General features: G+C 38.5%; 2 protein-coding genes across 3 annotated transcripts; one reads left to right on the top strand and one right to left on the bottom strand.

The window, feature by feature from the left end:
• The first annotated feature begins 2591 nt into the window (after window positions 1-2591).
• On the top strand, window positions 2592-3780 carry LOC110916970 (F-box protein SKIP27). 2 transcript variants are annotated; one of them, XM_022161603.2, is made up of 4 exons: window positions 2592-2745; window positions 2831-3055; window positions 3153-3227; window positions 3314-3780. In XM_022161603.2, the coding sequence occupies exons 2-4, from the start codon at window positions 2858-2860 to the stop codon at window positions 3524-3526; spliced, it is 486 nt and encodes a 161-aa protein (XP_022017295.1). In that variant the 5' UTR covers window positions 2592-2745; window positions 2831-2857; the 3' UTR covers window positions 3527-3780. The 2 variants fall into 2 exon arrangements, with proteins under 2 accessions (XP_022017295.1, XP_022017297.1); XM_022161605.2 differs by having other exon boundaries at window positions 2595-2747; window positions 2853-3055.
• Window positions 3781-3883: 103 nt separating this feature from the next.
• Window positions 3884-5822, bottom strand: LOC110919684 (BTB/POZ domain-containing protein POB1). The gene is made up of 5 exons (XM_022163947.1): window positions 5651-5822; window positions 5426-5493; window positions 5290-5353; window positions 4928-5207; window positions 3884-4857 (listed from the first exon to the last, which is right to left on the bottom strand). The coding sequence occupies exons 1-5, from the start codon at window positions 5820-5822 to the stop codon at window positions 3951-3953; spliced, it is 1491 nt and encodes a 496-aa protein (XP_022019639.1). The 3' UTR covers window positions 3884-3950.
• Between the last annotated feature and the right edge of the window lie 5075 nt (window positions 5823-10897).

Here is a 10897-nt window from a genome sequence, read left to right as displayed (position 1 = left end):
TATAATTTTTTATTATTTAGTACAGAAAATAACCGTGTAATACACATATTTTTAAAAATGTATTTTTTTTGTTATTTGGTATATAAAATTACATTTATTCAACCCGTGTAATAAATGAGGTTTTTAAAGATATATTGTTTTATTATTTAGTATATGAAATTTATTTATTCAAGTCGTGTAATACACGTGGCTTTAAAGATATAACTTTTTTATTTCGTATATAAAATTACATTTATTCAACCCATACAATATTGTTCTTATAAATATAACTTTTTATTATTTAATAAATAAAATTATATTTATTCAACCCGTGCAATAAATGAGGTTTTTAAAAATATATTGTTTTATTTTTTAGTATATAAAATTTATTTATTAAACCCGTGTAATACACGGGGTTATAACCTAGTTATAATATAATATAGTATAATATTAATTAATATAGTTAGAGATAAACATATAAATTCAAATATAATTAATAATTATCTATAACTAATATAAATGTATCAAATAACTTTTCATATTCCAAATATGATTAAATGCTTTTTACGTGGGGTTTTTTTTTATATTTTACATCAATCGGATATAATTATGTTACTTATCTATGATATGGTTGTATAATTGATAACAACATCCTTAAGATACCATCAGGCTATAAATCCATGAGCAAGAACACTAACTGATTAAGTTACATAAATCAAGACTAGATCGAATAAAAAGTATGTAAACATAAAACACAACAAAATCAAAATAATTCATGTGAAAAAAGGTTGGTACAATTCACTGTTTTAAAAACCGGTAAATACCGTCCGGTATTACCGGTGTCAGATGCAAATCTGGTACGAAACACCCCCGGTAAATAAATGAAACGACATAAGATTCGTACCGGCGGTAAAATCCGGTATACCGGTTTGAACCGTAATACCGGTACCGGCCCATGATTATTTAGTTTGGGTTTTTAGTATTCTAGAGTTTCATTAGATACATATACCATCGATCAACATTCAAAACCATTATCACTTCATTCACAAGATTCAGCTCCATCTTCATCGGTTCATCACTCCATCTTCATCGGTTCATCACTCCATCTTCATCATGCTTCTAGTTCCATCTTCATCGGTAGTTTTACTTATTTCAGTAAAATAATCTGAGAGTAAATAGATCCATAAGTGGGTCAAAAGTGAAAGACTTGAAGCAATTCGATGTATCTCTCTCCGTCTCTCCACACACACATATATATCTCTGTCTCTCCACATATATGTGTGTGTGTGTGTGTGTGTGTGTGTGTGTGTGTATATATATATAGGGGACCGCTAAAATGAGAACCACCTCGAGTTGTAAAAACCGTGAGAACTACACCGTACGGGGCGAGGTGGATCAAAATTTTTTTTCATAAACGTAGATGCGTGTATTATAAACACATTTGTAAAAAAAATTCAAAAAAAAAATGTCGTGTGTGTAGTTTTGAGCACCACAAGTTTGTGTTTACGGGTACCGTAAATCCTTACGGAAAATTTACGGTACCCGTAAACATACACTTGTGGTGCTCAAAAACTTTTTTTTTGAATTTTTTTTACAAATGTGTTTATAATACACGCATCTACGTTTGTGAAAAAAAAATTTTGGTCCACCTCGCCCCGTACGGTGTAATTCTCACGGTTCTTACAACTCGAGATGGTATGTGAAAGATTATATTTTGAAACTTGAAAAAGAAAGAGGACATGATAATAGTTATATTATAATTTATTATGTTAGTGAAAATATTAAAATCGATAAGTTATGTCAATATAATTCATGTACGTATATATCTCTATGAAATTATAGAGTTAACAAGTTTATCTGGTTGAATCATCCGGTACAATCCGGTTTTACCGGTTGAACCATTTTTAAGACCAACCCTGTATGATTTAAAAACCAGTTTTTAAAATATTGGGTACAATGGCTAAGTTACAAATATAACAATTTAGAGCCATGGTTAAAACTTACAATGGCTAAGTTACAAATATAACAATTTAGAGCAATGGTTAAAACCGACCTAATCATATACTTTTAATATCAAGTTAAATAAAGTTTTAATATACATCAAGTTAAATATCATACCTTTAGAAGTAACCATTTACTCATCTTTGAAACATTCTTCTTATCTTAACCAATCAATTTATTTTAACCGAAAATATCTTTTATCTTAACCAATCAATTTATTTTAACCGAAAACATATTTTATTAAATTAATCATACTCTACAGTGCCGGCATGATAAGTTGATAACTACCATCTGGTCAACAAACTCACACGTACACCCCCACTAAATCCTGACCGTCCATCCACTCCACCAAACGTGTCAACTTCCAACCAATGTTCTCCACGTGTCACGTCCCTATTCACTAAACCGCATAGGATTCTCCAAAACGTGTTCGAGAAGAAAATAAAAGCAGTCAGCCGACTTAAACAGTTAAACCGACCAAAACCACCGCCTCACCTCACCACGAACCATCATCTGACCAATCACACGTTCACACGTCTCCATTTTTTACAACGGCTACTTTTTTGTACCACTCTTATATAAAATATCCGAATATTCGAGTTATTTCCACGCAATTCTAAATTTAAATTAACACGAGTCAATCCAGTATACATAAACCCTCAAAACAATTAAACCTCTTCACAACATCTGCTAGATTTGGTGTCTTGTTTCCCTGTCTCGAACAACCGTCAAAGCAATCGTTATTTAACACGACAGTAATTTAAGGTTAGTGTTTCTGGTTTCACTTGATTTAAGGTTTCTTGTTGTTTGAGGTTCTAAGTTTCTGATCTCTTTGATGAATATGTTTCAGGTGTACGATACGATACAATACAATACAATGACATTGGGGAATGATTACAGGTTTGGGTTAGTAAAACGCACTAGCTCATTCGGTCGAAAGAGGATTTTTATTTTGAACGAATTCGACATCGAATCTATCGATTCGGATTCGGTTTCCCCCACGAAGAAACGATCAATCGGTTCGGGTTCGGGTAGTGAGAGATCGTTGCTAGAAGCTCTTCCTCAGGATATTCTTGTAAGTTTGAATTTCAATTTTTTAGTTCAAGTTTGTTAATCCCAATTTTACACATAGTGATGGTGTTTGTGTGTGTATGTTTTTTTTTTGGTTACAGATTAAGGTTTTATGTGGTGTGGAGCATGATGATCTAAAGAGACTGTTTCGTGTATCGAAGCCGATTAGAGAAGCTGTAAGTTTGATTCCCATGATTCATCAATTCAGTCATTAGGGTTTTTTGTGCATTGTTTATAATTTGTCAATTGAATAATGATGCAGGCTATGATTGCAAAGAAGCTGCACTTTGCGTATAGTACACCGACAAAGGTCCCTGCCTTTCGTTGCTCGATTGATCCATCGGAGCTCGATGGTGATGAAATTGAAGCTCCAAATGCTCCAAGACAGTCGAGAGTAGCTCGTTCTCGACTGGATAAGAAGAAACTGGCAAGCCTCTCGGTGGCCTTGTTTGCTTCGGATGAAGATGAGATGTAATCGAATAAGGTGTTCGATTTTAATGTGTACAGATTCTGTTCATGTTGTTGTAGGAAATGGTAAAGGGTTGTACATTAGGCAATTTGGGTTCTTCAATTGTTGCATTGAAGATGAGGGATTTAGGTCGTTTGTGCTTAAATTGCTTGTACATTTAGGACAGGAAAAGTATACACATTAGGTTTGAGAATCTGTATTTATGTTTAGTTTAATGTTAAAAACTTTAGTTATATGTAATAAAAAACATGTTTACCACTTTTTGGATCTCTCTGGATACAATCTATACTGTCATTGGTGCATTAAGAATCGTTTGCAAACTTAACATAGCTATAAACATAATCACTTATATAGTCAATGCAGAAATAAATCAAAATCCACAAAGTCCCATTTTCAAACCATTTGTAGCATTAGCAAAGATTTTTCTTTCTCAATGCCTATAAGTAAGTTCAACCTTAAGACGTAGGACACCATCAACGAAATAGACACTATCTTCCCCGATAAACGAAGTCCACAGGCTTCCAAACAAATATTGGTACTCAATCTCCTTCTTTCCACCCGTACATACATATTTCCCGTTGCATTTTATCCCAAACTCGTCAGCGGTCTTTGACTGTCCGATAAACGAAGCCAATGGGGTTCCAAACAAATATCGGTTCCCAGTCTTCTTCTTTCCACCGGATTTTCTCTCAAACTCTTTAGAGGGCTTTGACCGTGCTGCAAACTCATAATCAAACACATCATAAGCTGCCTCTTTTTCCCGTATAGCCAAATAAAGCCAGAAATAGTGTAACGAGCTCTTTTTGGCAATGTCACATAGGGCGTAGAAGTAAAATGTGTGACCACCCAACTCAAATCCTTCTGAAAAAAACTCGCCCCGTGGAAACAAACTTGCACACATGTCACGTTTTAAATCCATGTATACTACAAGACGTGGACGAGGCTTTTCAAATTTAACCATCTTAACGGGTCGGAGTATGTAGGCCCGTTCCACAAACCTATGGTTGAGATTAGAGTTTTCATCAATGATGTATTTGTGTGTGACATCCGCTTTGAAAGCATTTGCTTCCCCTACAACCATTTGGGCAAATTGAGGGTCGAATTCGTTGCAAATCAAGACATTTTCAAGGAATATACGCGTCATGTAAGGGTAACGAATAAACTTTGCAAGGCGGGTCCAGATGATTTCACGGCGATCCTCGATATTAGGGTACTGTGCCCGAGCCCATTTAAGGACAAAGTTGTAAACTACATCTTCTGAATGCACCTGGAGGTCATCACTAGCGATAATCACCTCTACACCAGCAAGTGGCAAGCTAAGAATCTCATCTTCAAACCTGCCATTAATAAGAAAGTTTTAGTTTGTTCAATAATAGTTAAACATTTGTTTTGAGGAAGCTTAACTACTTGGTCATGTCTTTGTAATGTACAACATAGAACTGCTTGGCGGCAAGCGTTAACGGCTGAAATGCGTCGGCATTTATAATAGTGGAAGGGAGATCAAGATAAACCAGTACGGATTCAGGTGTCATTGGTAGATTTCTTAATAAACGACTGCAATGTCTCATGCATGAAGCCACATCAAATTTGTTAGCAGCAATTAGTACATCCAGCACCGCAGGAGCACTTGTAACCGTCAAATTGTTGCTATACATAAACTTCAATAGTTCCATGAGACCCGCTTCCTCTGAAAGTAAAAGAAGATAAAAATTACAAATATATATAAATTACACGTAAATGCAAAACACAAATAAGAAATTACTACAAACCTGAGGCATTGATTCTCAAAGTTGCATGGAATTGTTCTGACTCTCTCATCCCGTTTGAAAAGAGCTGCATGAGGAAACAACAAGAAAATGAACAAAGAATAACAAAATTACTAATTCAGAGTTCATGAGAAATCACCTTGTAGAAAAATGGACTTCTTGCAGCTAAAATTGGAGAGCTAATATGCAAGGTTTTTACTCTTACTGCTGTTCAACAACCATAGGTTTTTACCGTATATAACCAATATTTGAACAAATATGATATCAAATTTGAACAAATATGATATCAAATGTAATTGTTTAATGATGAAGTAGAAGCAATATTTGAACTTATATAAAACTAAAAATTTAGAAAAAAAGCGACCTGATGGGGACTCAGAAAAGATATAGATGCGAAGAACGCGATCGGAGAAGTTGCTATCGTTGAAGGCAAAACCGAAGTCGCCATGGTCACAGGCATCTTCAGGAGAATCCATGATGAGCGTTCTAGGATCGAAGGTTTTAGGGTCGAACAGTTCAAAATTCGATTCAGTCATGGTAGCAACGTGTGAGATTTTTAAAACCCTAATTCCTGTTCGCAATCCCAGGAAGATGGTTAAGAAACAAGCAAGAATGTGGCAATATATATACGTTTTGGATTTAACGCAACATTTAATATATATCCGAAAAGAACAGTAGATATTTTTTTTATATTTTCAGTTACTTCCCTTCCTTTGATATTTAACAGCAGTTTTTTTTTTTTTTTTAAATTTAAGTAGTCTGTATCTATAATTCAAACTAAAGCCCAAATATATGCATGACAAAAGCCCATAATGGCACTACTAGGCTCTTGCTAATCCACCTCAGGCCCATATGCTAAAAGTCCTCGATAGTCAGTAGAAATGTACGATACAAAAACCAATTTGGACAAAAATTGGTTCCAAAACCGAACCAGTTTTTTTTTTTTTTAAATGGGCCAAACTGGTTCAGGTTATAAACCGATTCTAGGGTTGAAAAACCAAACCCGATCAAACCAATTTGGAGCATTAAAACCGGTTTTTTAGATCGGGCCCAAATCGATGCGGGTTAGAATCGGTTCTCAACTCAAAAGTCCCGAACCTATGCCAAACCACCGGGTTGGGTCGGGGCAAAACTGGTTTCACCCAAACATGTTTTTTGGGGATCGGGCCGGGTTGAAAACCAGTTCGTCAAGCCCAGACCAGTTTTTTTGGTACGCCTCTAGTCCTTAGGCCTTAGCCTCTCGGTTATTGCCCTCTGGAAAACTAAGGTTTCCTCTTTTTTTCTTTTATTTTGTTTAATATATGACTATGTTATATGTCAATATGATTTTCTTAACATAATCTATATGATACATTTGAGTAAATTGCCATTTTAGTCTCTGAGGTTTGGTTCAAATTGTCATTTTTCTCCACTGGGTCCCTGACTTTTCCATTTTCTTGTCATTTTGATCACATTGCCTAACTCAGTCTAAAAATCTGGTTATAACCAAGGGTATTTTTGGCATAACTGTTGTGTAGTGATAACCAGGAGTAGCTTACAACATAATTTATAAACCTCATAATAATTTAATGCCAAAAATAACCCTGATTATGACTTGGATTTTAGACTAAGTTAGGCAATGTGATCAAAATGGCAAGAAAAAGGAAAAGTCAGGGACCCAGAGGAGAAAAAAAAAACTATTTGGACTAAAATAACAATTTGAACAAAAACTCAGAGACTAAAATGGCAATTTACTCGTACATTTTCATTCATCTGAACCATCATGCTACAAACATATTTTTAAAACTTAAAAGTATGATAACTTGACATGAGCTACTTTAAACTAGAACCGAACATTTTGAAATATGAATTCAATATATTGAGTCTTTTTGTAACTGTTTCTGTAGTAAGTTTGAATTGAATTGTTTTATTTGTTACAGAAAGCAGATTGTGAGTACATTCTTCGACATCGTGGGCCTGTCACCGTCTATGTAGCACGGGGATGCCATTTATGTGGCAGTACCCGTCTCAGGTACTTGTCGGGGACGGAAACGCCATGGGTACTCGTCGGGGACGTTTCCTAAACATTTCCAGCTTTGTGGGGACGTTTCCAGTGTCTGGGACGTATATGGTAGAACTATCCAGCCCGTTTTCATTTATTTTTAGGGTTTTAACCCTTTCCAATTCCATAACCGACCATTAAATAAGTAGACATATCATATTTAGCTTCTCTAATCTCTGAACTTTCAAGTCTCATCATCTCTAATTCTCTATCGATTATGGCTTCTCAAGAAACACACGGATCATCAACTACATCAGTAGAAGAACCTCTATTGTGGGTGGAGATGCTTTTGATTCAAAGGAAGATGTAGGGTTTTTGGAGGTTGCCGATCTCTCACTAGATGAACTGGAATTTGAAAATGATTTGATTATTGATAATTAATTACCTTTTGGAAGATGTATTTTTGGAGTTTCCACTTTACATCAATATTGATGACGGGGGTAGCCCAAGACAATATAAAAGGACTAAAATACCTGAGTACTCAAAGGGTTAAAGGGTTCGAAGGTCAAAAAGTCGTAGAGGTGAAGTAAAGTAGTGTGAGAACAGTAGAATGTCACATCCCCGAATCACTTCACCAACCCACTAACCGCAAAAGTAACGCAGGTCCCAGAGCACACTCTATTATCCAGGGGTCAAAAGGCTTTAACCCCCGAAAGGGTAAGCCCCTCACTGCAAGCAGGGACACTAGTCAAAAGCATTCTTCTTTGGGAGATACCTTTTCCTATATAAGTGATACTTCATTTACTTTCCAGGACATTCTAAGCCAGTCTTGATTTCACTAAATCCCTAGCCATACATCACCAAGTACTTGCTTTTAGCAAGATACTCTTTGGTCACTTCCAACACACACATTCTGTTTGCTCCTTCACTCGAATCTGAACGAACTTCAGAGGAGGGCTCATAGCAAACAACAAGATCAAACTAGTGAACCTCCTTCCACGTCTTGCAAACGTGGGGGGACCCCACGACCTGCGTTAGGCAAGGTTGAACCCTTCAACCCTTTTGCCTAACCAGTCCAGCTACCATCCTTGGTCTACAAGTTGTTGCATCAACAAGTTGGCGCCCACCGTGGGGCTACGCCGCTATTTTTTCTCCAAAGAAGACCTAGTAGTGTAGCTCCGTTCTTTTGAAATCACCATGTCCGAAAGTGGATCTCCCGGGGAAGTGAATCAGGTTCCTAACACTTCCGCTCCAGGTGTTAGCCAAGCTCAAGCGGCTACACCCGTTTCCTTCTCAACACCAGGAGGCACCCTGGAATTCCTAACTTTCAGTACACCTACTCCATCCAGATCAGGGGTTCCTTCCCCCAATGTTGGTGTCACTAGTGCTCCGTCACATGCCGAGCTTACCCCGGAGGGGGTCGCCAACAATTTCCTTGAGTTGAGGTCCCTCCTCAACCAATATGTGACTAGGGAAAGGGACAAGGGAGTGAGAATCCGTCTAGACTATGACGAACCGGAACCAACGTTGTCTCCTGGGCCTCCTATCCCTCCCTTTGCATCTAGGGATGAGGCAGGACCCAGCAATCCTCCAAATCCTAACCCGCATCTGTCAGCAAGACCAAATCCTACAGTATACCCACTCTTTTCGTCTCAACCTGCTGCAAGCGGTGTTCCACTGGGCCATGAGCTGACCCTTGATCAGCTCCTGCAGTCCCCAGTAACGAGCTTTCCACCCGCAACGACAACTTCGTGGGAACAAGCCTTATCGGTACTCCCTCTAGCACGAAGTGCCGTTATGAGCACTCCCTTGGGAACCAACTGTTCCATGGCACCCAGAAGCCTTCAAGGTTTCAACCTAATGCCCCAGATGATGGCCAACTTCCCGTGGCAACACTTCATCAATCAAGTGTTAGCCACTCAGGGGAACAACAATGGTAACAACAACATGGGTACAAGGGTTGAAGAAGATTTGGCCAAGCCTTATAAACCAAGTAACCTTTCATGCTTTTCACAGCAAATAGCCGACTATGACTTCCAGACAAAAATCAAGATGCCGGCCCACATCAGAACATATGATGGGACGGAAGATCCTGAAGACCATCTTCAGATCTTTACCGGTGCCGCAAGAATTGAGAAATGGTCAAACGCTGAATGTTGCTTGATGTTCATGCAAACCCTTGTGGGATCAGCAAGAATCTGGTTCAATGATTTACCTGCTCGAAGCATTCGAAGCTTTGATGATCTTAGCAAGGGGTTCTTAGCCAACTTCTCCCAACAAAGGCGATATATCAAAGATGCTACAGTGATTTTCCAGATCAAGCAAAGAGATGACGAAAGCCTTCGGGAATTCATAGAAAGATACAAGAGGGAAGGCCTAACTTATGTGGGAGCAGACGAGAAAATGAGGGTGGCCGGTTTTATGAACGCCATAACATCCAAATACTAAGGGATTTCAACAAATCCCTCCTCAAGACCTTGGAAGAGGCCCTTGAAAGGGCTGAGGCCCACATTCGAGGAGAAGAGGCTGTGGATATCAAAGAACAAAGGAAGAGAGGATCTAGCTGGCGAGGTAACATCCCAACTAGAAAGAGAGGAAACTTTAACTCCTATGACAGACGCCAAAAGGGTTCAGATCATCGAAGGTCTGAAGGTCGCAACCCTTCCAACAGGGAAAAGGGCATGAGTTTCACCCCTCTCACCAAGACTCCTCAAGAAATCCTGGCAACCGAAGAGGTTAAGCAAAACTTTCGACCTCCTAGGCCTCTCCCCAAAAGCAGAAAGAATGAAAACTCCACACAATATTGTGAATTCCATGAAGAAAAGGGTCACCATACCAACGATTGCTTCCAACTTAAGAAAAGAATCGAAGAAGCTGTCAAGTCCGGAGAACTTGCTCACTTGGTAAAAGGAGTAAGGGACAAAATGGCTGAAGGGAAAGGCAAGGAAGTCAATATGGTGAATTTCGATGGAAAGGTTCCGTACAAAAGGCAACGGTTGGAAGCTTGGGAGCTTCAGTGTGTTTGCTTTCCCCCAACAGAGAAAGACCCTCTTTCAAATCCCCTCGTGGTAGAAGCAACCGTGGGAACATTACAAACGAATAGGGCATATATAGACACTAGGGCAGCTACCGAGATCATGTTCGAAAAGTTCTTCAGTCGCTTGAGCAATGAAGAACGTTCAAGGCTTCAACCCTCTGGGACCTCCATAAAAGGTATTGCCGATATACCCCTTAAGCCTTTAGGGCAACTGACGCTCAATGTTCGCTTTAGCGAAGGTCAAAAGGAAAGAACTCAACCACTTACCTTTGTGGTTATCAATATTCCCTCAAACTACGATGTGATCATTGGGAGGCCAGGACAGTGTGCATTTTACATGGCTGTGTCCATCGGCCATGGCACTATCAAATTTCCCACCGAAAGGGGAATAGCAACCCTTCAACCTTCCCAGGAAGCCTACATGGTTGAAGGTGAAAATTCCAGAAGTGGAGAAGACAAGCAAAGGCTAATCATAAACCCTAAGTACCCTGAGCAAAGAATAAGGGTCAATCCAAGCCTCTCACAAGAAACCCTCTCATATCTTGAGAAGTTTTTAACACACTACAACGATGTCTTCGCTTGGTGTCTAAAGG

Source organism: Helianthus annuus, chromosome 16 (assembly GCF_002127325.2).
Source record: "Helianthus annuus cultivar XRQ/B chromosome 16, HanXRQr2.0-SUNRISE, whole genome shotgun sequence".
NCBI classification, from domain to species: domain Eukaryota; kingdom Viridiplantae; phylum Streptophyta; class Magnoliopsida; order Asterales; family Asteraceae; genus Helianthus; species Helianthus annuus.
This window is presented reverse-complemented; position numbering and strand designations above follow the sequence as displayed.